General features: G+C 44.3%; 3 protein-coding genes and 2 non-coding genes across 9 annotated transcripts; 4 read left to right on the forward strand and 1 right to left on the reverse strand.

The window, feature by feature from the left end:
- Window positions 1–5,059: 5,059 nt before the first annotated feature.
- RPS17 (ribosomal protein S17) lies at window positions 5,060–10,640 on the forward strand. The gene is made up of 5 exons (XM_034432633.3): window positions 5,060–5,167; window positions 6,984–7,135; window positions 7,545–7,650; window positions 9,771–9,836; window positions 10,513–10,640. Exons 1-5 carry the CDS (start codon window positions 5,165–5,167, stop codon window positions 10,591–10,593), a joined length of 408 nt encoding a protein of 135 aa, XP_034288524.1. The 5' UTR covers window positions 5,060–5,164; the 3' UTR covers window positions 10,594–10,640.
- On the forward strand, window positions 7,205–7,335 carry LOC117674601 (small nucleolar RNA SNORA71). Its single transcript, XR_004593899.1, has one exon. It is a non-coding gene; the product is annotated as a small nucleolar RNA SNORA71 (small nucleolar RNA).
- On the forward strand, window positions 8,116–8,251 carry LOC117674600 (small nucleolar RNA SNORA71). The gene has a single exon (XR_004593898.2). It is a non-coding gene; the product is annotated as a small nucleolar RNA SNORA71 (small nucleolar RNA).
- A 1,369-nt stretch (window positions 10,641–12,009) lies between the features above and the next one.
- On the reverse strand, window positions 12,010–18,279 carry LOC117674569 (uncharacterized). Of its 5 annotated transcripts, none has more exons than XM_087877932.1 (4): window positions 17,905–18,210; window positions 16,023–16,139; window positions 13,414–13,479; window positions 12,010–13,267 (listed from the first exon to the last, which is right to left on the reverse strand). In XM_087877932.1, the coding sequence occupies exon 4, from the start codon at window positions 13,133–13,135 to the stop codon at window positions 12,356–12,358; it is 780 nt and encodes a 259-aa protein (XP_087734058.1). In that variant the 5' UTR covers window positions 13,136–13,267; window positions 13,414–13,479; window positions 16,023–16,139; window positions 17,905–18,210; the 3' UTR covers window positions 12,010–12,355. The 5 variants fall into 5 exon arrangements, with proteins under 5 accessions (XP_087734058.1, XP_087734057.1, XP_034288523.1 ...); XM_087877931.1 differs by having other exon boundaries at window positions 17,832–18,035; XM_034432632.3 differs by having other exon boundaries at window positions 12,010–13,479; window positions 17,905–18,279.
- Window positions 18,280–18,371: 92 nt separating this feature from the next.
- Window positions 18,372–27,416, forward strand: LOC117674568 (protein FAM200C-like). The gene is made up of 7 exons (XM_034432630.3): window positions 18,372–18,552; window positions 19,692–20,436; window positions 20,585–20,699; window positions 21,543–21,628; window positions 23,699–23,825; window positions 23,974–24,174; window positions 25,313–27,416. The coding sequence occupies exons 2-7, from the start codon at window positions 20,056–20,058 to the stop codon at window positions 27,154–27,156; spliced, it is 2,754 nt and encodes a 917-aa protein (XP_034288521.2). The 5' UTR covers window positions 18,372–18,552; window positions 19,692–20,055; the 3' UTR covers window positions 27,157–27,416.
- Window positions 27,417–27,821: the final 405 nt, after the last annotated feature.

The following is a 27,821-nucleotide window of genomic DNA, read 5'->3' on the forward strand; positions in this document are numbered from 1 at the left end:
TCTCCGGCTGGTGGTGTCTTTTTTTTCAGGGCTGGGGGTTGAAAGAGACTGGGGAACCTGAAGGCTTGCCGTCTGTGTACAGATGATCCTCGACTTACAATCAAAAGAGCCCAAAATCTCTGTTGCTGAGACACACAGGTGCTTTTTCAGGAGGCAACTGGACTTCCTTGTTTTTTTTCTTTTGAAGACGTTTCGCTTCTCGTCCAAGAAGTTTCTTCAGCTCTGACTGGATGGTGGGGAATGGAAGGGTTTATATATTCCTTGTAGACAGCTGGTCATTCGCATCCTTTTAGAGCAGAAGTCAAGTCCGCGAGGAAATTTTGGTGGTCCGCAGAAAAACTATTTGCACTTTTTATATTGCACTAAATCTCAGGGGTCCACAAACTACGGCCCCTGGGACGGATACGTGCAATGAACGTTTGTGTTGCTGCAGAGAGTCTCCCCCTTCGGGGTCTTTTTGTGTGGGTCGGAGGGGGGCAGAAATTCCGACTCGGGGTCTGCTTCAGCCTCCTGGTGTGGGGCTTTGGGTGAAGGCTGGAGGGAAGAGCCGCTGGTGGCGAAGAGCCAAAGGGCCTTGTTCCAATGGGACTGCATCATGGCCTGGAACTGGCTGACCATCTCAGCCTGCTGAGCCTCCAGACACCGGTACCTGGCCTTGCACTCCCACAGGTCTTCCCTCTGCTTGGAAAGCCTATGCTCCTAGTCCTCAGTGAGGTGCTTCTGCTGAGCCTCCTTCTCAGTGAGATCCAATTTGAACTGAGCTGTTTTGCCAACTCTTTCTCATGGTGGCTGCTTAGCTCCAACTGCTTCCTGTTGGGGCACTAAGGAGCCCGGGCGGGGAGGCAAGGAGTGGCTGGGAGGGGAGGGGTGAGTAGAGCCTGGCGAGGCTCCCTTTGATGTGAGTGACATTGAGTTGGCCACGCCCAGTAGTCACATGACCACCTGGCCATGCCCACCCAGCCGGTCATTAGGCAGATCATATTAGTGGTCCGCAGGATTTAAAATTATGAATTTAGTGGTCCATGAGGTCCAAAAGGTTGGTGACCCCTGTTTTAGAGGGTCGTTGAAGCACTTGGAGGTATATCTGTGTCCTTGGGGTTACCAGCAAATGACCCGCTGTCTAGAGTATATAGACAGTATAGAGAGGGAAAGAAACATCTGGATTGCTGAAGGCACCTGTCTGCCAAAGATTCCAAGCTTGGTTTGTTGAAATACCATCAAATAGAGGTGTTTACCCATCACCCTTGCATTGCTGATACACTCAAAACACAAAAGTCAACATGCATAAATTCAACAGTGGTATCATCCAATTACTTTTTCCTGCATTCTGGCACAATTGGGAATGAGTCCTGTTTTTTGTGGGATGATTTCATTGAAAAGCAGATGGGAATGGCGGAAGGAACAAGGTGGGCCATTCGGGGAGATAAATTTAGAGGTAAAAAGGAAAGAACCTTTACGAGCAAACAGGCCGACAGCTGTGTTTGCTGGCAGCAGAATGCGGATATTGGGAGAGAAGGAACTCCAAGGAATGGAGTTGCCTTAAGAGGTGAGTGGCTGGCATCTGCAGAGGAACCTTGTCTAATTTTGCTCCTGGTACAAGATCAAACTTTGCAGTAATAACAGTTCTCGAAGCTGAATTTGGTTAAGAAATATGAAATAAATTTCCACATGGCTTCCGTTTCAAGTCTTTTATCTTTGTCCTTGATTTACAGCCACTATTCCCATTTCTAAGCAAGGCGAGATTAAGTGAAGCCCAATTTTATGACCCGTTTTGCCATGATTGGTAAGCAAATCACGTCATGAAGCAAATCCGGCTTCCCCTTGAATGCTTTTTTTTGGGGAGGTTTGCAAATAGCAATCACATGACTTGGGGACTCTTCAATTGTCCTAAATGTTGGTTGCCAAGCACACAAATCTTAATCACAGGACAGGGAACTGTAAGTTCAGAGACTGGTTGTAAGTAACGTTTCAGTGCTGTTATAACTTGGGTTATTAAACACACAACAGTAACACAGTTGGAAGGGACCTTATACGTAACAGCCGTCTGTAAATCCACATTTCATGGTCTATATCCATAGTCATATATATATATATATATATATATATATATATATATATATATATATATATATATATATATATATATATATACATTAACAAATATGCAGTAACATATAGATATGCGATAACATCCATCATATTATAACACATTGTCTTCCATTATGGTGTCGATTATATAACCATCAAGTAAAAAAAATATATACCCGTCTGTTTTCCTTTCGCATATACACTGTATTTCACCCAATTTTACAATGACAGTCCATCTCTTTCCGTCTTTCTTCTCCTTCCTTCCCTCCCTTCCCTTCTCCCCTCCACTTCTCTCTCCTTCCCTCTTTCCTTCTTCTCCCTTCTCCTTCTCGTCTCCCCTCTCTACTTCCCTCTCCTCCCTTTTCCTCTCCTCCTCTCCGTTCTCCTCTCTCTTCTCCGCTTCCCTCTCCTTCCCTTTCTCCTACTCCTCCCATCCCTCTTTCCTTTCCCCTCTCAGATCACGTAGTTTCAAGAGAGTTGAACCTGGCTCTGGGCCAGGGTGTTAGGAAAGCCCATGTGTTTACTAATTACAGGTAGTCCTTGACTTTTGACCACAATTGAGCTCAAAATTTCTGTTGTTGAGTGAGACCTTTTGTTAAGTGAATTTTGCCCCATTTTATGACCTTTCTTGCCTCGGTTGTTAAGTGAATCTGGCTTCCCCATTGACTTTGCTTGTCAAAAGGTCACAAAAAGAGAGCACATTATCTTGGCACACTGCAATCGTCATAAATGTGAACCAGTTGCCAAACCTCTGAATTTTAATCCCATCATCATGGGAATGCTGGAAAGGTTATAACTGAAAAACTAGTCACATTTTTCAGTGCTGTTGTAACTTTGGTCATTAAACTGTTGTAAGTCGAGGACTACTTGTATTAATATTTTTCATGCTTATAAGTTACCCAAAATGGTGCCCAAATCAGTGGCCATAAAACAAAAATAAAAATAAAAATTATAAGTAACTAATCAGTTCACCTGTTATTTCAACATTCCAATTAGAGCGTTTAATGCACCTTTCAGATTTGAATGAACTAAATACAATCTTTGATTGGTGGATTTTTTTTTAGGTATCTTTGATTTTGGGGTGAATTAAATACAATTTGGCTTTATAGCTAAACCGAGCATACCCTGTGCATGAAAATGATCTGGTTGTTTAGACTTCGCCTGTGATAATAGTTTGAAAGGACCCCCAGGGGAATATCTTTTATTTCTGTGGCATCAGTATATATCTTTTTCTCAAACTAAATTGCTGTCTTCTTGATGCAGTTCGATCAATACATTCGCTCAGCCTTTGGTTAAGATCAAATGTCAAAAGCAGGGCAATGTTTTATTGTGCAGAAACACAGGTAAGGCATTCTGTTGTAATTGTGTTTTGCATTGTGATGTCTTGGCTGTGGGAAATCTTGTCAGTTTTAAGACTTCAATAACTGCATAACTCTTGCAGCTTTGCAGAAATGCCAGTGTAAAAAAAATGAGCTCTGCATAGATTTCACCTAATATTAAGTCCCGTTTCCTGCCTGCAAATTTATTTATTAATCAGATTTATATAGTTGCCCATCTCCCCTCAAAGGGAACTCTGGATGGTGCACAACAATAAACAAAACAGTCAATACAAAACCAGTAAAAAGCTTTAAAAGTCACAGTGATTCCTTTTCTTTTTCTTGAGGTCAATGAGAAAAATGCAGAAGAAATATTTTTATTGATTTAAAACTCTCCTATCTGTATCATTCTTCCATTCAAAGAAATGACAATCACAGAGAAAACACATTAGAAATAATTTGGGGCTGGAATCTCCAATGTTGAGGGAGAAATATTTTTAAAAATGGGTTGGGAGAACTGAACCAGACATAATTAAAAATACTAGGGTACATTTTCTTTAGTAATCCAACACAGTTGTATTTCTGGACTATCGTCACACTTGGATATTCTATTTTCACTACCAATAATCCGGTTAGTTTTTCTTCTCTGAAACTATTCTTCACCATAAAAATATATCTTCCATACATATAGATGAAAGAAGATTCTATCTGACATATATATAGATAGAGCTGAAAGGCAAAAGGGATTCAGTATGCTCCTTCCCACATATTAGGGTAGACCAGGTGTCTCAATAAAAAAAACACTTAATCTCTCCCCTGGCTCAAGCTGATGAAGGAAGGAGAACTTGTGGCTCAGAGGTTAATACAACTGTCTAACATGCAGGCGGCCTAAGTTTGAATCCAAGTAAGGATATGACTAGCTGATGAAAGTTAAATAGTTTGAAATAGATCTACACTAGTTTCCCTTTATTTCTTTATCAGTGAAATATAAATTTGGTATAAAATGGTTTGTCGTGAATGTGACTGCTTGAGGGCTCCTGGATTGGATCTGAAAGGCAAAAGGGATGTAGTACGCTCTCTCCCACATGCTGGGGTAGACCAAGTGTCTGCATTTCTGGGATGGCCTTGGAAATTTGGCATCTCAGCTAAGTGCTGAGATCAGTAGATTGCTTAGTAAGGCTGTCAGCCTTTTTTTAATGATGAATTTTGTAGTATGATGAAGCTCCTATGTTAAAATGTAGAAACAGCATGGCACTACCTCACTCCTCCTCCTCTTCCACCCCTCCAAAAAAGGAGAATATTGCTGAATGATAAAATCTTTATCCAGAGCCCATAAAATATTGAAATTCTTCCATCAAGAGATTAGGAATAACAATATGCCCACAGTGGTGAATGATATTCGGTGAATGATATTCGGATGACTCTCACCCTGGTCACTGACAATAAAGATTTGAATTTGAATTTAAGGCCCTTTTATTTTACTTATTCTTTTATTTCTCTTTCTTTGCAGGGACAACTCTCTGCCCCTTTCCTGAATGCCAGAAGCCCATCAGTGCTGCCTTTCTATCCAAAAATCAAAACAACAGCGAAAAGTTTATCAAAACCCATTGGACTCTGTGCCTGTACAAGCGGTCCTCCAGGCCGCCAGGGGGCCGCCACGAGAGGCGCGAGTCCGCCTCGCTTGCTTGCCTCTTCCAGACCGACCTTTGTAGTTCCTTTCCCAAGATCCTTTGCTCCCTTTCCAACCGGCAGCCGCCAAGATGGTGAGAGGGGAGACGGTGCAATCCGGGGCCATCCGTGGCGGCGGCGGCGCTGGGAGGGAAATGCGGGGCGGTCTCGGGGGCGTCCGGGAGGGGTGTCGGTAGGCCCGTCGGTAGAATCGATCCTAACGGCCGGCCTGGGCTGTTCCGGGGGATGAGGAGGGTGCCCCGTTTTTTCCCCCCCGCCGCAGTAATGGCTGCGGTGGTGGAGGCTGCGTGGGAAAAGCTAGGCCGTGCGGGCTCTGGAGGCTTACGGGGGCTTTAAGGGGCCATATCTGGGACTGTGGGGGGCGGGGGTCCTCCGCCCCTCCGTTTTGGAGGAGGGAAAAGAGGCATCGCTTTGGACCCTCCCGCCTGCCCGCCCGCCTCCCCCCCCTCCTTTTGCTGCTTGAAAAGCTGCTTGGCAGGCAGAGATCCAACAGGTAAAGATTCCTTTCCCATCGCCCTTAAAACCCATTTTTTCAAGCAAGCCGGGCTGGCTTAAGAAGAAATTTTTAAATGTTTTAATTGGTAGTGAGTTTTAATTGGGCCAAATTTATGTATCTTTTAATTGTTTTTTAATATTTGTACTGCATGTTTTTTAATTCTGGCTGTACACCGCCCTGAGTCCTCAGGGAAAAGGGCGGTATAGAAATTCAATAATTAATCAATCAATCAATAATAAAAAATAAATAAATAATAAATTAATAAACAAACAAACTGCATGCGTCTGCATGGGAAGAGGGTCAACTAGCTCTGTGTCTTTTGCCGTCGGATGTTCACCCGCAGTGTGAAATGGTAAATTGGAATCAGAATAGAACTGGAAGGGACCCTGGAGGTCATCTAGTCCAACCCCCTGCTCAAGAAAGAGACCCTGTACCGTTTCACAGAGGTGGTTGCCCAGTCTCGTCTTTAAAAACCTCCAGTGCTCAATCTATCAGAATAGCACTGGAAGGGACCCTGGAGGTCATCTAGTCCAACCCCCTGCTCAAGCAGGAAATCCTATACCATTTCAGACAGGCGGCTGCCCAATCTCTTCTTTAAAATCTCCAATGATGAAGCACCCACAACTTCTGAAGGCAAACTATTTTACTGGTTAATTAATAACCCTTCGATAGTTTTTGGGACGTAACACACCTGCCTTTTCTAGCCTGGCTTGTCACTGTGTGTGAATGGTAATGCCGGGTTGCCTAACTCTGTTTATATGGCCTGGGGGATAAAAGCAGCAGAATTCTTAGCTGTTTTGTTTCTCAACTTTCCCTGCCATACACTTTGGGGTCAGGTGTTGCATTCAGCCTTATAAACTGTAGTTTGTAGCCAAAAGCAGTCCAATCCTATCATGATTTAGTGCAACTTGTGAACTCTGTCATCAGGCACAGGTGGGGTTCAAAACCATAAACACTTTAAAACAATTTAAGACAATTAATCCCTTTTAATAATTTAAGCAATACAGCCAAAAGACGAATGGAAGTAGATGCAAGCATCTTGTATTGACTCATCAGCACCTTAGAAAAATATTTTTTTCTAAAAATTGCAGACTTTCTTAGGAAAGAAACACTATAGTCCAGTTTGTCATCCACAAAAGCAGATTTTTTTTTTTTAATTTGATTTATATGCCACCCTTCTCCGGAGACTCAGGGCGGCTTACAATGTGCTCAGCAATAGCCTTCCGAGCCAATTTCCGAGGCTTTTCACTCCCAAGGACTTTACAAGGGGAGGTGAAGCCTGGAAGATACTGGTTTGGTCCATCCCTGGTTTCAAATTTCTCGGGGCTTATGCAAAATTCAAAAGGTTTCATTCCTTGATGTGCTCATTTGTTTGTTTGTTTCGATCTCCTTAGGGACGCGTCCGTACCAAGACGGTGAAAAAAGCGGCACGGGTGATCATTGAAAAATATTATACTCGCCTGGGAAATGACTTCCACACAAACAAGCGAGTGTGTGAGGAAATCGCCATCATCCCTAGCAAGAAACTGCGGAACAAAATCGCTGGGTAGGAATTGTTGCTGATGGGACTTCATGCGGTCATTCTAAATCTGGATTCTGCTCATTAAGCAGCAGCACCTGCATCGAAAGTGATTTTGGTCTTATTTGTGGCCTGGTCATTGATAATGCAGGGAAAGCATTCTTGAGAGCATTTCCCGTGTTTGGCGGATTCCTTTATTTCCTACCAAACCCTGAGCTTTTCAGACATTATGGAAAACTGGGTGGTTCGAACAGACATTACAGCTTTGTTCAACTTTGGCATTGTCCTATACTTGAAACTTTTAAGGCTGAGTTTTGTTGAGTCAGTTCAGAGCTTACTGAGATTTTCGCTTAATTGCCTGATGGTTTTTAGGGGGAGAAAAAAAATCACAGTGAAATATACTAAACACCCCACTCCACCCCGTTCTTCTCCACAGGTATGTCACCCATTTGATGAAACGCATTCAGAGAGGGCCAGTCAGAGGTATCTCTATCAAACTACAAGAAGAGGAAAGAGAAAGAAGGGATAACTACGTCCCAGAGGTAAGTTTTATATCTCAGATGAGCTTCATAGAGGTTTCATGTCTTAAATTTAAATAAAAGCATATTCAGGTCTATAGTGCAAAAAAGGACATGCAAAAAAGTGTGAAAAACATACGTTTTTCACTTTTGTGGCCATTACACCATCCCCATGGTTACATAATCAAAATTCAACTGCTTGGCAACTGACTCCTATTTATGACGGTTGCAGTGTCCCAGGGTCATGTGGTCCCCTTTTGCGACCTTTTTGCCAGAGTCAACGGGGAAACCAGAGTCACGTAACAACCGTGTCGTTAACTTAACAACTGCAGTGATTCGCTTAAAAAACTGGCAAGAAAGGTGGTAAAATTGGGACAAAATTCATTTAACAAACGTCTCCTTAAGCAACAGAAATTTGGGGCTCTCTAATGCAGAGGTGGGGGGGGGGTTTGTCCTGCATGTCTGTCTCCAGGAGGGATGATGAGCTGAGCCTGCATTCGAAAGTGATGAAGGCCTCCACCTGTGGCCTTTGTCATTGATAGTGCAGGCAGAGAATGCCTGAAAGCATTTCCCGTGTTTGTGGGGCCTCTTTGCCATCTCCTTCAAACCCTGAGCTTTTCAGACATGGGTTTCATTTAGCCCATTCTTGATTTTGGAAGTCTTAATCAGGGTTTTGATTGCTTTTTTTCCTCATGAACAGAAGGGCATCCTTGCTGTACTATATCCTGCTGTGTTCCAAAACAATGCATTTGCCTTTCTGTGTGGCTTATCCCTTGACAGAAAGATTTGTAAAATATTGTTCATATAGTCTTGATTTCTTTCTGTTCTGATGATTTACAAAGTAATAGGCTTGCTGCGGTAGGAGCCCGACTATTTAAAGCTGTAGTTGTTTAGCCCTAAAGACAATAGCCAAGGCAGGTAAAATTACTCTACTTTTATTAAGGTCAAAATTAAGATAATGAACAAAAATGACAGGAAGTAAAACCAAAAAAAAAAAAATATCTGTAATTTAGAATAATTCTAAATTATTTTTTTTAGAATTTTAGAATAAATTTAGGAGATATTTTCAGGTGCTCAAAGATATTTTGGATTATTTATCTACCTGAATCTGGTGCTGTCCTGATACAATTCCTTAGATATACCCTGTTTTCCCCCCAAATAAGTCATCCCCTGATAATAAGCCCAATCGGGCTTTTGAGCACGTGGCAATAAGGCCAAGTGCTTATTTCAGGGTTCAAAAAAATATAAGACAGGGTCTTATTTTTGGGGAAACATGGTATTTAGGAAATTAAGTCTAATTGAAGTCTCTATTTTGTAACTGCTAGTTTGGTGTTTGTTTGTTTTTTGTTTGTTTGTCGTTCCTGAGTGACTAAAAGTTGGAGGTCATTTTTTTCCTGTTAATAGTATTTAAGTGGGAAAGAAGAGCCATAATACTTTCTGTTTGCAATCTACTTTGGCAAATGTGGGCAGAAAATTACCTTTTGAGCAGCTTCCATGGGAGGTATTTTGCATGTTCTCTGAGACCCCAAATTTCACTCAGTGGTGGAAAGGCTATTCTGTTAAGTTTCTAAATTTGGGGCTCCAGAATTATTAAGAAGTATTTGCAGTTACTAGCTATAGGTACATTTTGTTCTTAAAGCTTTGCAGGTTGGAATATCTGAGAATAAAGGATACCCCAAATGAATATGTAACCTTATTGAGGAGCTGTTTGGATTTGATGCCCAGTGCTTCACTCTTTAACAGTAGTTTTTATGGAGAACAGATTTATTCTGATATTGTGTGTCAGCCTTCCTCAACATATTTCCCTCTTCCAAAAGTTTTAGGATTAGGGGGCCTCAACATTCCTATTCATCAGGACTATTGATACCAACTGATGTTCCTGAAAATGGTCCCCAAAATATCCGAAGGGCAACAGGTTAGGGAAGGCTGTAAACATGCCAGAGTTGAATCTGCAGATAGTTTTGGCTGATGCTTTTAACTCCTTTTCTTGCTCATATTTCTTGAAGCATCTTGCTGACAATCTCAGGCTGCTTGCAGGAAGGGGGTTTATGATAAATGTATACATCACACAGTGGCTGTGTTTTGACTCATAATTCTTTGGTCTCTGTTACAACCAAGTCAATCGTTGCCTCTTTCTTCTTCAGGTCTCTGCCCTGGATCAGGAGATCATTGAAGTGGATCCAGATACCAAGGAAATGTTGAAATTGCTGGTAAGTAGGGCATTGGCATGGCTGCCCACAGAATTGCTTTTCTGTAGGCCAAGTGGCTGTTTTTTTTTTGTTTTTTTAAATTGGCTTTTGATGTGAGGGTCTGCAGATTAAGTGAAAATAAAATAGCCAGGGGAGTCAGTGTGGTGGGGTGATAAAGAGCACCAAACTGGGTGACCGTGAGTTCTAGTTCTACCTTGGCGTGAAGCCAGCTGGGTAACTTCAGGCCAGTCCCACCCTTGCACACTTAGGAAGAAGGAAATGGCAAACCACTTCCGAAAATGTTGCCAATAAAACTGCATGAACTTATCCAGGCAGTCATCGGGAGTCAAGACATGAAGATGCCCTCCGCCCCGCCCTCCCAAAAAAGTCACCCCACTTGGTGCTAGTTCTGAAAGGTTGGGGGTGGGTGGGGGAGCAGTATTATGATGTAGCATGGTGTTTAAAAGCCAGGCAGATATAGGGGATAAAGCAAAGAAAAATTCTTCGCAAATCTCTAGAATACTTGAATACATGATGATTGCAAAAGCTTCCATTTGTGTTTTGCACACCGAGGATATTTGAGCCTCAAAGATCACCCAAGTGGCTTCAAGTAGATAGTTTAGCCTGAATGAAAAGATCTTTTCAGCTCTTGCTCAGGGATCTACTTAAGTTTATCTCGGCTCTCTTCTATTCGCAGGACTTTGGCAGCCTGTCCAACCTGCAGGTCACACAGCCCACTGTAGGGATGAACTTCAAAACTCCAAGAGGTGCCATCTAAAGCCATTTCCATATTGTCACTTTTACAATAAATATATAGAAACAACAGCTTAACTTGTTATCATTTCAAATACCTGTGTCTTCTAGGTAAGTGTTGTATACACCGACTCTTCATGTACAATAAAATAAGAATTTGGTTGTGTTCCTGTATCAGCTAAGCAATGTTTGTAATTAACTTTGATTTGTTGATTCAGTATTGGTTAGATATAATGCAGCAAATCCACAACCAAGCAAATCCTATTCATCGGGTTTTAGAATATATATATCTTGGGGTTCCCCCAAGGCTCTCAGCTGCTTTTTGCATGCTGAGGAATTGCATGCTGGGGAATTCTGGGAATTTGAAGTCCACAAGTTTTAAAGTGGCAATGATTGGACACCCCTGCTTTATCTAATGCAGAGGTCTTCAAACTTGGCAGCTTTAAGACTTGTGGACTTCAACTCCCAGAATTCTTCAGCCAGCATAGAATAGCTGGCTGGAGAATTCTGGGAGTTGAAGTCCACAAGTCTTAAAGCTGCCAAGTTTGAAGACCTCTGATCTAATGCTTTGCAAAATAAAGACCCACAGTGTATTGCACTCCTATGGCCAAAATTCATAAAATGGTTATAAAATTCTAATTATAGGACTGACAATTTTTTTCTTGAGCAGCACTCCTGTCAATCAAGATGCTTTAGTATTATTAAAGGCACTCAAACTGACTGCTTAAGAATTTACTAAAAGGATTTGCCCAGGATCAACACCAAATTGATTGAATTTTTCTTTTCACCCTTTTTTTGAAGATAGGAACAACCCCTACTGTAATCCCTTTACTAATTTTCAGGCACACTCTGCCTGTGCTCCATGATTTTTCAGAGGTAATGGAGAAGAACTGCTGTGTCCCCAGCTTCTCAAAAATATGTGCCCCTTATCCAGTGGTGGGATTCAAGTAATTTAACAACCGGTTCTCTGCCCTAATGATTTCTTCCAACAACAAGTTTGCCAAACTGTTCAGAAAGTTAACAACCGGTTCTCCCGAAGTGGTGAAAACTGGCTGAATCCCACCACTGCCCTTATCTCATAATTCACAAAGACAGCTTGTCAAACATCTACCTATAGAAGATAAGTAGGATCATATCAAGAGATTAATACATAGTTTTAGCAGAGATTAAAGTAACATCTCTGGTCCTGTACTAGGACAGCACTTACTTACTTGGCTTCCTCCAGATGTGCAGATTTTATTTTCCAGAATTCCCAGCGGTGGCCCTGCATCCTGGAAGTTGCCCATTTAGGCAAGCAAGCAGTGTGACCAATCGTGACCCCTCTACCCCCACCCCCAGCCATTTAATCTCACCCCAGAGAGGAAGGCTGTGACATGGGGATAACAGTTGAATTCTCTGGAGACAGAATTAGTATGTTTCAGCATGTGTTTGAGGAACAATGGACAATACTAAAGATTTTATTTGCCACTTGTATAACAACTCAGCACCCAAGTTATGCAAAGTTTTAATCCAGCTTCAACATTTACAGAATGAAAGTGACACACAAAAACCAAGTACTAAAACATCTGGACAAAGAAAAGGGAATATCTGCCTCTACCTAGGATCGAACTCACAGCCTCCTGATTGAGGCGAAAGCTCCACCTCTAGGTCACCACATCACTCAACATTAATATGGTCCATTAAAAATTAATCTTGTTCCACATATTCGAAGCACTTTGGGGGGAGGGGGTTGTCTCTGAGTGAATTCCTCAATGAGATCTGCTTTCAGGTGTACCCAGACTAAGGATTCACACGGCTGCTGCCCGGTGGGTCCTTTGATGAGCGTTGAGGTGCGTGCTTCTGCTGAAGCTCTTCCCACACTGCGAGCAGGTGTACGGTTTCTCCCCCGTGTGGGTCCTCTGATGGGAAGTGAGGCTGGAGCTGACCCGGAAGCTCTTCCCACACACCATGCACTGGTAGGGTTTTTCCCCCGTGTGAATCCTCTGATGGGTGTTGAGATCCGAACTCCGTCGGAAACTCATCTCGCAATCCAGGCACTTGTAAGGCTTCTCCCCCGTGTGGATCCTTTCGTGGTACGTGAGGCTGGTGCTCAAACAGAAGCTAATCCCGCACTCCAAGCACTTGTAAGGTTTCTCCCCCGTGTGCGTCCTTTGGTGGTACGTAAGGTTCGTGCTCACGCAAAAGCTCTTGCCGCACTCCAAGCACTTGTAGGGTTTCTCCCCCGTGTGAATGCGCTGGTGGGAAGTGAGGCTGGTACTCACCCGGAAGCTCTTCCCGCACTCCAAGCACTTGTAAGGTTTCTCGCCCGTGTGAATCCTCTGGTGAGAAATGAGGCTCGTGCTCAAGCTGAAGCCGATGCCACACGCCAAACACTTGTACGGTTTCTCCCCGCGATGCGTCCTCTGATGATACGCCATGCTGGTGCTGGAACTGTAGCTCTTGCCGCACTCCGAGCACTTGTAGGGTTTCTCTCCAGTGTGGCTCCTCTGGTGACTGGTGAGGCTGGTCATGGCGCTGAAGCTTTTGCTGCACTGGGAGCATTTATAGGGCTTCTCCTGCGTGTGCATCCTTCGATGGGCGCTGAGGTGTGCGTTCAAACTGAAACTCCTTCCGCACTTCTCGCATTTAAACGGCTGCTCCTTGACGTAGCTGGTGCAATGAGCTATGAGGTTGGAGTCCGAATGGAAACTCTTCTGGCGCTGAAGGAAGGAATTCATTTCATTCCCTTTGTTGTTTTTTCCCAGACTGGCAAGCTGACCAGGAGGATCTTTGCCCAGAGAGGGAGATGCGCTTTTCCTCATCTGGTTTAATTGGGTTTTCGTTCTCTGAGGCTCCCTTTTCTTACCTCCCTTCTTTTCTCCGTCCAAAACACACGATTCTTCTTTATTCTCCATCTCTGAACTGCCAACTTCTGTAATGAAAACAGGAAAATAATACTTTGGATTTGTCTACCGTTTGAGATTTCCGCTGTTCTCTCTTTTTTTATTTCAAAGACTAGCTGTACCCGGCCACGCGTTGCTGTGGCCCAGTCTGGTGCTTCCGCTGGGCTAAAAGAGCGAGGCTGAAGTTCCAAACTCTCCACGAACATTTTGTGGGCGTGGCCAACTCGACGTCACTCACTTCCATCAGTCATATGACAGCCCCCGAGCCACGCCTACCCATCTGGTGATTAGGGCAGAGACCCGGTTGCTAAAAAACAATGGGAACCACAAAATCCTCCGTGTCCCCCCCTCTCTTTATATCTCTCTGTCTCCCTCTCTCCCCATCTATATATCTCTCTCTCTCTCTCCCCATCTGTATCTATCTCTCTCCCCCCTCTGTATTTCTCTGTGTCTCTCTCTCCCCCTCTCTATATCTGTCTCTTCCCCCCTCTTATCTCTGTCTCTCCCCCTCTCTCTGTATCTCTCCCTCCCTCTGTATCTGTCTCTCTCACCCCCTGTATCTGTCTCTCTCTCTCTCCCTCTGTATCTCTATGTCTCTCTCCCCCCCCCTGTATCTCTCTATGTCTCTCCCCCTCTCTCTGTATCTCTGTATGTCTCTCTCTCCCCTCCCCCCCCATCTCTCTGTATTTCTCTATGTAGCTCTCTCCCTCTCTCTCTGTTTATCTCTGTCTCTGTCCTGGCCTCTTCTGCATCCTCCGCCATCGCCCTTACCTTTTCAGTCCAGGCCTTCGCAGCTCTCCGCACCACAGCATGTTATGTTAACAATATATTTGTTTCTACTCTCCTACCTATCTTAAGCTAGAGCCCATTACTTTAATTTACAACCATTTATATTTTATAGAATTATGAATTTCTATATCTAAGTTTCTGTTGCTATGTTTGTAGCACTATATTTTTCTTATCTGGTTTTGAGCTCTTTAAAATCTTTCCAATCGAATCCAATCAATCTTTAATACAGGTAGCCCTTAATTTACAACCACAACTGAAACCAAAATCTACGTTGCTAAGTGAGAAATTTCTTAAGTGAGTTTTGCCCCATTTTACCACTTTTTTTTGTTGCCACATTTGTTAAGTGAATCACAGCAGTTGTTAAATTAGTAACCCTGTTGTTAAGTGAATCTGGTTTCTCCATTGACTTTGCTTGTCAGGAGGTTGCAAAAAGTGATCACATGACCCAGGAACAGTGCAACCGTCATAAATGTAAGTCAGTTGTCAAGCAGCTGAATGTAAATCACATGACCATGGGGATGCTGCAATGGTCATAAGCAAGAAAAACGGCAATAAGTTACTTTTTTCAGTACTGTTGTAACTTCGAATGGACAGTAAATGAACTGTTGCAAGTCGAGGACTACCTGAGTCTTCTGTATCTGGACTGCTGATATTTTTTTGTTGATATATTTTGGAATTATATCTATGGAAAAATTTGTGATTTAATTTTCAAAATTCATGTGGTAAAATGTTCATTTTTTTTCATGGCATTGCCAAGATTTGTTACTAAGTGATTTATCTATCCTGGAAATTATTGATGGAGTGACATTTCATAACCAGTCTGCTTTTCCTCAAAATTCCCTTCATCTGTGCTTCCTATAAGGATTCAGGTATATATGTGCAAATGCCCATTTTTAGACATTTCATTCAGTAAAAACACAACTGCAGCTGTGGTGTAGTATGTTTCCTCAGAGAACAGAGCAACAATTTTTATAGCATTTTTAAACATGTAAATGTATGTGCTACCTGAGTCTTCTGTATCTGGACTGCTGATATTTTTTTGTTGATATATTTTGGAATTATACCTAGTGAAAAATTTGTGATTTAATTTTCAAAATTCATGTGGTAAAATGTTGGTGTGTTGGTTTTACGTCCAGCAGGTGGCGCTGTTTTTCAATGTTTGTCAATGTCTTTCAATGTTTTCCATGTTTTTACCTGTCACAGGTGTGACATGTATATAATATAGGTATATAAAAACACGCCCGTAATCGAATGCCACGTTGTGTCAAAATTTGAAAGCAATCGGTGAAGAACTTTCGGAGATGTGTGGTTATGTACAAATGGACATTTACATTTTTATTTATATAGATAAGGGGTCATTATTTTATAATAATGCCACCATCAGAATAATTTCAGATGTCACACTATCAATCTTTGAGTTTTTATGTTTTGGCAGGCAAAATTTACAGTATCTCTTCCTTTTTCTCTCTTTTAATAAAAATAATAGAGCAGGAATTCTTCACTGGTATAATTTCTGGGCCATTCAGAAACGTCAGAAAAAGTGCTTCTTAAATCCCAATTTCTGAGATTTCATGATAGTTCTTACTGTTGAATAACTGAATGAGCTGACATTCGATTATTGTAACCAATGACTGCAGAATTGCATTACTAGGAAAAACAAATGTTTTAATTAGCCATGCCGTATAATCTTTTGGTACGCCAAAAGAAAGAAATGTGAAGTAGTCATGAAACAGCTTGTGCAAAGCATTCTGATTCTTAAACCTCAGAAAATTGGGAGACTTACCGATAGGGCTCATAACCCCACAGTTCTCTTCCATAACTAGACGGTTAAGAACTCTGCTCAAGATTCAGCAAAATTCACATCTCTGCAACGCACAACTTTCTCAAAATGCAAGTGACTCTAAAAAAAAGAAAAAGGAAGATGGTCACTGACTTATATACAAAATATGCATCCGTAACATATGAAGCAGCTTTGGGAGAAACATCAGGTTCTCTTCTGTATGATTTAAACCATGGAGGAGGGAGCAAGCTTGGCCCCTTTAAGACCTGTGGACTTCAGCTCCCAGAATTCCCTAGCCAAGCCATCCTGGCAGGGGAGTTCTGGGAACTGAAGTCTTAAAGTGACCAAGGTTGGGCGTGCATGGTTTATTTTTATTTTTTTTAAAGTTTTGTTTTAATACAAACATTTCATCATTCATTAAACAGTGTGTCGTCTGGGTACAATTTTTTTTGTGCCATAACAGTTTAAACGTACCACTGTATTCATTATTTATATTAATACAAATACATAATACTTCACATATCTATTATTGTAACATTTCTCTTATTTAATTTTATAATACCTTGCTTTCCTGTTTATTCTCTTAACCATTGATGAAATAAACCCCATATATTATAGTCAGTCAGGATTTTTCCTTTTCTTTAATTGCAAGGGTTAAATCTGTTCATTTCTGCACATTCTAATATTTTGGGCATGCTTGATTTTAAACCTCCAGGAACAGCCTCCATCAGAATTGCTATGCAAAGGGGAGACCGAGGGGAGGCAGCTTTTCTGGCCACGTTTCAAGGCCCCCTTATTTATTGGTTTGATTTATATGCTGCCCTTTTCCGGAGACTCAGAGTGGCTTACAATACGTTAAGCAATAGCCTTCATACTTTTGTATATACCTGCTTAGTAGGGCTTTTTGGCCCCCCCTGAGCAGTGTTCTTTTTTTATACAAAGTCAGCTTATTGCCCCCACAGTCCGGGTCCTCATTTTACCTACCTCGGAAGGATGGAAGGCTGAGTCAACCTTGAGCCTGGTGAGATTTGAACTCGCAGTAATTGCAGGCAGCTGGCAGCTCAGTGCTAATTAACAGTGCTAATTATTGTAACATTTCTCTTCTTAACTCATTGAATTTTATAATACCTTGCTTTCCTATTTAATTCTCTTAACCATGGACAAAATAAATCCCATATACTATAGTCAGTCAAGATTCTTGCTTTTCTTTAATTGCAAGTGTTAAATCGGTTCATTTCTGCACACGTGCAGGGCATGTGCAAGGCATGGAAGGCTGAGTCAACCTTGAGCCTGGTGAGATTTGAACTCGCAGTAATTGCAGGCAGGCAAAGTGCTAATTAACAGTGCTAATTATTGTAACATTTCTCTTCTTAACTCATTGAATTTTATAATACCTTGCTTTCCTATTTAATTCTCTTAACCGTTGATGAAATAAACCCCATATATTATAGTCAGTCAGGATTCTTCCTTTTGTTTAATTGCAAGGGTTGAACCTGTTCATTTCTGCACACGTGCAGGGCACGTGCAAGGCATGGAAGGCTGAGATTTGAACTCTGCAGTAATTGCAGGCAGCTGGTGCTAGTTAACAGCGCTTTAGTCTGCTGCGCCACCAAGGCTCTTTCCCTTCCCCCACCCACCCACCCACCCCCCAACCAAGAAACAATACAGGGTTAACCTGAAAAGCCCCCCTGCCCCCCCCAATCCCCCCATAAGGGCTACAGCCTGGGGAAGGGTCTCCTCCACCTCCTGGGCCGCCTCCCCTGCAGCCCCAGGCCGCCCTTCTCCCCCCCCCCCAGAATCCCCGGGGCTCACCAGCAGCAGCTCCGACCCTGCAGAAGCGCCCATGCAACCGCCTCCCTTTCACCTCCCCCCTCCCACAAACCACCTGCTGGGAGGAGCCCGTATCCTAGAGAGGCTCCTCCCCTTTCTTCTTCCTTGTTGCCTTCTCTTCCTCTCTAGGAACTCAGCCGTCGCTGGTTTTAACCCGTGCCGCAGCGAAACCCAGCTCACGCTTTCGAGGCAAGGCGCCTCCCTGCAGCGGGAAGGAAGGGGGAGGGGAAATATCTTGCTGCGGGGGAGGGGAGGGCTTTTTATTTCTCTCCTCCCCCCCCCCCCGATGAGAAGCAGAAGATGCACTCAGCGGTGCAACCTCCCGTTGCAACTTGGCACGTCTTTGCAAGTTTGCATGCTTGCCTGGCCACGCCCGCCCAGCGGTGCCCAGATGTTTTCGCCTGCATCCTGGTTGGGCCGCTTGCAAAAAGGGCGGCGGGGGGCCCCGATCCGTTTTGGTGGCTTTGCAAGGGTTAAACGAAACGAGCCAACCTCCTAGAGAGGAAGCGAATTGGGGGCAGGAAAGTGGAGTTTGGGGGGGGGGTCCTTCCCTTGCAAGCGATCCTCCCGCCCAGGGCTCTTCCTGCTCCGCCTTTTCCAACGGGGGTGGGTGGGGAAACGAAGGGGGAGGGGGAGTGGCCTTTTTTTTCCTCCCCCTGCTCGAGAGCTTTGCATTGCAGAGCCCCTTGGGGGGAACAATTGGGTGAGTTTGCAGCCCCCTGCACCGTAGCTTTGCAGAGAGCGGGCTCTCCCCAGGGCTGCAGAGACGGTGGGTGGTGGGATTCCCTCGCCCGGGAGGGGAAATGCCCAGGCTCGAACCTCCTCTCCCCCCCTTTTACAAAGAAGCAAAACCAAAAGGGCAGGGCGGGGTCTGCTGGTGGGGAGGGGGCTCTTCGTCCTGCTGTCCTGGCGCTTCCTTCCTTCTGCAGAGCCAAAAGGGGAGGGGGGAGGTCAGCATCCAGGTATTGTTCAACGAGAGAAAGAAAGAACAATGAAGGCAGGTAGGGGAGCCCTTCCCTTCCCCTGCCACGCGTGGGGGGGGGCATTGCAGCCCCCCTCTCTCTTGTGCATGGGGTGAGGTGGGGGAGGCTCTTTAAAGAGCAAATGTCCCATGGAAAGAACCGCCAGGGGGATGCCTGTTTTGTATGGGGAGTGGGTGGGAGGTGGGCTGCCATTCGTTTTTGCAGCTCTTCTGTCTTAAGGCAGCCCACCGTAGTCCATCTTGGATCCTGTAGAAAAGGACAGGTAGTGCTAGAATTACGACCGCAATCGAGTTCGCCAACATTTCTGTTGCTAAGCGAGACGGTTGTTAAGTGAGTTTTGCCCCGTTGGATGACTATCCTATGTCACTGTTGTTAAGTAAAGCGTTGCATGCATTTAATAACAGTCGTTAAGTGAATCTGGCCATTGGAGGTCACAAAACGGGATCCTAGGACCTCCGGTAACACTGCAACCGCCATAAATCTAAGCCAGTTGCCAAACTTCCAAATTTTGATCATGTGACCATGAGGACGGTGCAGCGGTTGTTAAGTGTGAGAAACAATCATAAAGTCACTTTTTCCAGTGCCATTGTACTGGAACAGCCACTAAAGGAATGGTTGAAAGCTTCAAACTGTCACTAAATGAATGGTTGAACATTGAATGTAATCTTGTTTAGAGGGGAAAGGGGGTTGCAATCACTCTGTGAAGGCAGATGGGAAGTTGTGTGGTTTTGGACTAAGGCAAAGTCTCGCCCTTAAAACTGGATCACATCTTTGGAGGATGCTGGCTGGGGAATTCTGGGAGTTGAAGTCCGCAAAAGTCTTAAAAGTTTCCAAGGTTGGACCATCCCTTTTTTTACAGGATAAAACGGTTTGAGAGTTTGCCTTGTTGTCTCCCAGTGCTGAGAGCCCTTTACTCCATCCTACAAAATCCTTTGGGAATGAGTGCTGTGTGGCGTACCTAATAAATAAATGAAAAGATGAAAAAATTGGATGTATAAAAGGGAGAGGCTCGTTCAGCAGGGATTTCCTCTGGTTCCTTGAGAGCCACCCAACCTTGGCTGGGAAAATGCTGGAAGAAGAAAGAAGAACTTTGCAATGACACTACATGGTCTTGACTTTGCAGAACTTGGTAGCCATCATCAATCAGAGCCATCATTGCCTTGGCAGCTTGTAATTGACAGCCTAGGAAGGCCGTCTGTCCTGTTCGGGAAAATATCTCAAGGATGGATGAGCAAAATACAGCTGGCCCAGAAGCTGGAAGGGACCCTGAGACCATCAAGTCAGGGACCAGTGGAGAAAACTGGGGGCTCCGTCCGGAGGTCCATCGTCAGTGTTTCCGGCAGTTCCACTACCAGGATGCCAAGGGGCCTCGGGAGGTCTGTAAGAAGCTCCACGATCTCTGCCATCTGTGGCTCAGACCAGAGCAACACACCAAGAACCAGATTTTGGACATGCTCATCCTGGAGCAATTCTTAGCTGTCATTCCTCCGGAGATGCAGAGGTGGGTCCGAGAATGTGGAGCAGAGACCAGTTCCCAAGCTGTAGCCCTGGCTGAAATTTTCCTCTTGACCCAGGCCGAGGACAAGAAACAAGAAGAACAGCAGGTAAAACGTTTGGTCCCGATCCAAGGGGCCTTCTCCTCAATTGCTCAGAACTTTCTGGTTATCTGTTTCTGCGTTTGTACATGTGGTGGGGTTCCTAACCATGTCACACACACACACACACACACATACCCTTTGTTCTACGTTTCAGTATACAGAATCGGGCCCCAACTTTCCTGAACTATTCAAGACGTCCTCAGATGCCCGACAGAGCGCTCTGCGAAGGTGGATGAAACATGAAAGTGACGGAACGTCCATCCTACAAGGTAAGGATCAACAGGTTGCTTTTCTCTCTTCTTGAGGATTCTAAAGATCTACCATATTTTTCGGAGTATAAGACACACTTTTTCCCTAAAAGAGGATGAAAATTTGGGTGCGTCTTATACACCGAATGTAGCCAAAAATGCAAGGCACAGAGGAGGCGATGGTCTGTGACAATCCCTGCAACCCGGAACAGCTGATTGGGGGTATTCCGGGAGGCTGATCCACCCACCAATCAGCTGCTTGTGCTGAATCAGGTTGCAATAATGTCCTGAAGCTGATCTGGCTGTTGGCTATTTGCTGCAAGGACTGTCAGAGTTTGCAGCAGCAATCACATCCAGAAAGCACACACAAGTAACTGATTCAGCAGGATTCAATAACTTCTCTTTATATATAATATAACAAATGAAGTAAATATACAATACCAAAAGCAGGTTTTCCAACGTGGTAGTAAATACAAGCAAAACACAAGCAGAGGAGAGGAGTTTCAGTTTTAGTTTCAGAGATCAGCACAGCATGCAGCTTTAGAACAGTTGAGCTAAGCCACGCCCAGGCTTTTTTGTTGTCTCCTTCCTTGTTGCTCACACAGCAAATACTGTTTCAATTTACAAACAGCCCTCAACTCTTATCACAGTGTTCCTTATACTCTGGATCATCTTATACTCTGAAAAATATTGTACTTTTATAGGTCTTCTGAGTCAAAGATAGATCTCCAATCATTTTACAGTAAGAGTGAAAAACGGCCCTAAGTCACTTTTTTTCAGTGCCGTTGTAAGTTCGAACGGTCACTAAATGAACTGTTTTGTAAGTCAAGGACTGCCTATATTTTTACCTTTGGTTTCTTCCAGGAGATGGAATGATGTCGGTGATACGTGCCCAGTCAACCTCTCTTCTTTGTGGCGGAGCAGACATAACAGCTGCACAACAGTCTCAGGTAGGGGGAAAAGGTTGTTTTGTGGGGAGAAAGAGAGATAGAGAGAATTGCAAGTCGATTGCTTTGATTCTTCGCTCAGCTTCCCTGCCTGTCCTTCTCATGCTTCATATCTGTTGGAGGTCTGTGTTTTAGGAAGATCTTGCATTGGGCCTGCAGAGATTTGGAATGTGGGAATGACTTTGAGGAAGGAGAAGAAATGCTGAGGGCCTTCTACCGTTGCACCATAGAGAGTATTTTCACTTACTGCACCTGTGTATGGTTTGCCAATTGGCAAACCACAGTGGCAAATAGCACAGCGCTCCAGAGGGTCAATGTCATTGCTCAGAGGATTGGTTGCCCTCTTCCCCTCCTTGGAAGAGCTTTATAGCTCCCGCTGCCTTAAGAAAGCTCAAAACGTTTTTAAAGATCCATCTCATCCTGGGCATCTTTTTTTTTTTTGAACTATTACCATCTGGCAGACGGTACAGGACAATAAAAACAAGGACAAATAGGCTGAAAAACAGCTTCTGTCCCAGAGCAGTAACTATATTGAATTCTACTGTATAGTGCAATATTAATGCCATATCAGGGGTTTTCAATTCAATTGTATAGCATGTGAAGGATGTGTGTTTATGTTTTATTTTTATAGTTATAACGTACACTGAAGGTGGCATTTAATTTCCTTGCATTCCTTGCAATGACAATCAAGTAAAGTAAAGTAAACTAAATGCTGCCTAGGGAACAATCCGATAAAAGGAAGAGGAGCCCACAGCTGTATAACAGGAAGAAAGTAAAGTACAGGTAGTCCTCAAATTATGACAATTGAGCCCCAAATTTCTGTTGTTGAGTGAGTTTTGCTCCATGTTGTTACTTTTCTTGCCATGGAGTTGTTAAGTCCTTACATGGTTGTTAAGTGAATGTGGCTTCCACATTGACTTTGCTTGTCAGAAGGTCGCAAAAGGAGGGGTTACATAATCTTGGGACCCTGCAATGGTCATAAATATGAATCAGTTGCCAATCGTCTGAATTTTCATCACATAGGGATGCTACAGTGGTCATAATTGTGAAAAACAGTCATAAGTCACTTTTTTTTCAGTGCCGTTGTAACTTTAAACAGTCACTCAATGAACTGTTGTAAATCGAGGACAACCTGTACAAGATTCTGTTAACACAGCCTTACAATAAAAGTAGGATTTAATTCATATGGTTGTGTTTCCTTGTCTGGGTCACTTAGGAGGGCTAAAATGTAAGTCTCAAATCTCCCACAGTCACATTTCACAGTCTGATATATTAGAGCTGATCCTATTTCAGTTTCTTTCTTGGTCCCTTAGGCAGGTGGTGTGGCCCGCCAGCAGTCAGCAGAGCTGGCAGCAGATTCGGACAGTGAGGAGGTTGGGGAGGAACGTGGGCCAGTCCTGGAGTCTGGGGAAGCCTCTGACGAGGGCTCTGCGTCAGAGGCAGAGAGGGGGCCAAGGCTATCTGGTAGTTCTTTGCTGCCTCCGGAGTCTCCGGAGTCTGACAGCAGCGAGGCAGAAGAACAGTGTGAGCCTGTTCCCAGTGTGCGCATGCGCAGAGCTGACAGAAGACATGAACAGTTAAGAAAAAGGGGTTGACTTGGGAGTAAGGCCCCTCCCATAAAAGAGAAGCGAATGGATCGTGAGCTTTTGCAGGAAGCAATTAGTTCATCTGGTTGGTTCAAGCTTTGGAAAGTTCTGTTTGACTCTGTGCCAAGTTTGGCCTTGCCCTGCGTTTGGCAATTAGTTCTCTGGCAGCATTCCAAGGGAGATAAGGTGGGTGTTTGTAAACACTCCCCTGCAAGACTGTTTGAGAAGCCTTTTGGACTGGGAATGACAATAATTCACAGCCGTATGAATTAAAAAGGTTTGCCGGGACTAAGATTGTGCTGTATACTTTCTAAGGAAGCCTAGGTCAGAACAGCAGGTGAGGCCGCCTCCTCCTCCTGTATCTCTTCCCCTCGTTCCTCCATGTTATTCCCACAGACGAATACAGGATCCTAATCATGATTCCACCTCGCTTGTAAACTAGCCATTGAATTTTGCTAGCGACACAACTTTCTGTTCTTCTTTTCAGGGCACAGTGACAACTGAGGATGTGGCAGTCCAGGTCACTGAGAAAGAAGGGATTCTGCCAGATCCTGACCAGAAAGGTTTCCGCAAGCAAGCCGTGGAGCAAGATGGCGGACTAATGGCTGCCTTTGGTAAGCTGCTCTCTTTCACCCATTATGAAATCATACCATATTTACCAATATGGAAGACAATCCTGAATTACAGCTTGCGTTAACTGGATTTGGTTAGTGCCTCTTGTTTCCCAAAAGAGTTTTTACTAGCTTCCTGTGTTCACTGCAGAAGCCGATAAGTGGGCAGTCGAGAGAAAAGGAGACTCATTGGTGGGGCTGCCAGAAGGAGATGGCATTAAAAAGAGGGAGAAACAGAGGAGAAAATCGGTACCAAATCGGAAAAGGATGATGGAGCTGAATGAGTGCCCCGCTTCCCAGAGCAGCAACTTCCATCAAAATGCAGTCCAAGAAAAAATAGAAAAAATGAATAGTAAGTGCCAAATGCTGGGTCACTGCTTATTTAGCAATAGCACTTAGACTTATATACCGCTTCACAGTGCTTTCCAGCCCTCTCTAAGCAGTTTACAGAGTCAGCATCTTGGCCCCCAACAATCTGGTCCTCCTTTTACCGACCTCGGAGGGATGGAAGGCTGAGTCTACCTCGAGCCAGTCAGAATCAAACTCCTGGAGTGAGCAGTGAGTTAGCCTGCAGTACTGCATTCTAACCACTGTGTCATCATGGCTCTGGTGTTTAAATCTGGTGTTAAGAACATGTTTATAATTCTTTGGGTAGAAAGCATATATATGTATAGCATGTGGAAGGAGTTCCTTTTAATGTTCTGGTTTTACTGAGCATGGAATGCCATAAATGAGTGATGGATGGGGGTGGGTGGGTTTGAAAGACAAGATGGCAGCTATGTCAGGCCCCTAAGAACCAAGAACGACCCCTGGAGTCGTTCTGAATAGTTTCTTTATTGCTATTTGCCTACAGACAGAATCTTGCCAGACCAAAGCACTAATATCTGCATAACTAGAGATATATCTTGTGAACTCCTAGGAGGGGTCTGTTTCAGGGGTAAAATGCTACCAGTTCGGACCGGTTCGCCCGAACCAGAAGTAAAAAAAATGCTATCAGTTCAGCCCAACTGGTATTTCCGATGATCAGCTGTGCCACATGATTTATATTCACTAGAAAGCAGAGAATCCTGCTTTCTAGCGAATGTAAATCACGCAGCACAGCTGTTTGCCCCCTCCTCGCTGTTCTACTTATCTTTGAAGACTCAAAAAGGCTTCTTAATTCTCCTTTTTCAGCACTGCGCGTTGGTGCCTGCAGTGTGCATGTGCGCAAAGTACGCATTTGGTGCATATTGCACTTGTGCATGCCAAGCGAACAGGTAGCAAACTTCAGAGCATTTCACCCCGGTCTGTTTTGACCTTTTTCCTGCCTACCAGGCATTCCAAGCTCTGCTTGACCTCTGGGAGGGAGCCCCTCCCTCTCGGGAATCCAGACTACACTCCAACGCATCATCTGCTTATAGAGTATAATTTTTTAACAAATCTTTTAAAAATGTCTTTGCTTACGAGCAGGTGCTGAATTATCCTCTTTTTACTTCTCGTCTTCTTTGTAGTTGCCAAAATAAGCGAGCCAGCCCGTAAAAGACAAAGGACGTATCTGTTCCATAAAGAATGGGAGGAACGGTACTGTTTCATGGACGTGAACGGCAAATCGGTGTGCTTAATCTGCTCATCCACGGTCGCGGTGGCCAAGAAGCACAACGTCCAGCGGCACTTTGAGAGAAACCATGGCACGTTCACCAAAAACTACCCCCTCGATTCCGAGCTTCGCAAAATGAAAGTGAAAGAGATGAAGTCCAAGTTTGCCTCCCAGCTGACCGTCTACACCAAACCCGTGGTCCACTCCAAGAACACCACCATCGCCTCTTTCAAAATCGCCAGTTTGCTGGTTAAACGAAACAAACCCTTCGAGGACGGCGAGCTGCTGAAAGAGGTGTTCCTGACAGCGGCCGACTCGATTTTCGAAGGCTTCTCCAATAAGAAAGAGATCATGACCGCCATACAAAAACTCCAGTTGTCCGGGAACACCGTTTCTCGTAGAATCCAATCCATCTCGAACGATTTGGAGTACCAGCTGCAAAGCGACCTGCAGAAGTGTCTCTGGTTTTCCCTGCAGCTGGACGAGTCCACCGACATAACCGACACATCCCAACTGGCCATGATCGTCAGGCTCGTCTTTAGCGATCTGGCGGTAAAGGAAGAGCTCCTCAAAATCCTGTCTTTGAAAGGGAAAACGAGGGGCGAGGATATCTTCCTGACATTCAGACACTACGCCACCGAAACCAACCTCCCTCTTCATAAACTGTCTTCCATCACGACCGACGGGGCGCCCGCCATGGTGGGCAGCATGGACGGGTTCATTGCTCACTGCCAAAAGGACGAAACTTTCCCAAAGTTTATTTCGTATCACTGCATTATCCACCAAGAGGCACTGTGTGCCAAAGTGCTGCAGTTCAAACACGTCATGGACGTGGTTACCAAAATCATAAACTCCATCCGCGGCGTCTCTTTGCAGCATCGGCTCTTTAAAGCCCTCCTGAAGGATGTGGACGCGGAATACGGGGACCTGATCTTGCACACAGAGGTCAGGTGGCTCAGCAAAGGCAAAGTCCTTGCCAGGTTTTTAACCCTGAGGGATGAAATAAAGGCGTTTTTAAAAACTAAAGACCAGTACGTGGAACAGCTGGATGACCGGTTCTGGTTGGTGGATTTAGCTTTCCTTGCTGACTTGATGCAAGAACTCAACAGTTTGAATATTGAGCTGCATCGAAATGATAAGCATCTTTCCGGCATGATCTCTTCGGTCCACTCCTTCAAAGGCAAACTGAGGTTGTGGAAGTCGCACCTGCAGGTGAAGTCCCTCCTTCCCTTCCCTTCCATGAAGCAAGTGGTCGGGGACAGCGACTTCAACAACGCGCCCTTTGTGGGTTACCTCGAGACTTTGGAGGAACAATTCCACGCCCGTTTCCAGCAGTTCACCAGCATCGAGCCGGTGGTGTCCTTCTTTGAAAACCCGTTCAGTCCGATCGATGTCGCGGAGACAGCCGTGGCCATCGGGGAACTGTGCCAGGCCTTGGTGGAAGAGGTCGAGATGGAGATTGTGGGCCTTCAGAACGACATCCTTCTCAAATCCAACTCGAGCCATGCCAACTTTTGGAACCTGGTGGACGCCCAAAAATTCCCTCTGTTGAGGAAGACGGCTGCAAAGATCAAGTCTTACTTTGGGTCCACTTACCAGTGCGAGTCCGTCTTCTCGACACGGAGATTTATCAAGTCAAAGAACAGAACTCGGATGACGGACAAACACCTGGATGACTGTTTGCGAGTGGCAATCTCTTCCTACACTCCCAATTATAACCGGCTTGCCGACGGCATGCAGTGCCAAGCCTCTCACTAACCCGGAGCCGTGCTGTGAAACTTGGCCAACGTGTGGCTGTTTTGCACAAATCAGTAGCTTGTGTAGAGCAGACTTCACCTTGCCAATTTTTCTATTTTCTATTCTGTGTTCCATCGAATGGTAGAGATACTAGGCTTAAATGTATACCGATTTATTTGTACTGTGAATATAATTATGTACTGGTAGTCTAGGGATAATGTTGAGTTATACACCTACCTGCTCTCTCTACTATGCAAATAAATACTCTTTTATATGTGGAATCATCTGTTACCAGCAAATGTGTCATGATGGGACCAGGGATAACATTGGAGGTGCAAAGTGTGTTACATCACATATAGACACTTCCTTAAGTGTCCCAAGTTCCCATCATAAAGGTATACATCATAAATAGTTTTATTGACTATTTGTTTCTGCCCCTTTCTTCCCGATTAATGGCAGAACGCTGGCAAGGCACCAAGCTGAAGCTGGTAGATCTGGCAGGGGCTGTTTGAACATTTGCCTTTTTAAACTAATCTCTCTATTTCAGTCCTTAAAATAGAGTTTTAATATCTTTCGCCTCTCAGAATCCTAGGAACTTTGCTGTTCTGGTCAATTGTGACCAGATTTTAAGGGCCACAGGTAGTCTGTCATGGCGTAAGGCAGGGAAAATGCTTTAATAAGCAACA

Source organism: Pantherophis guttatus, chromosome 13 (assembly GCF_059756535.1).
Source record: "Pantherophis guttatus breed Tessera chromosome 13, ASM5975653v1, whole genome shotgun sequence".
NCBI classification, from domain to species: Eukaryota; Metazoa; Chordata; class Lepidosauria; order Squamata; family Colubridae; genus Pantherophis; species Pantherophis guttatus.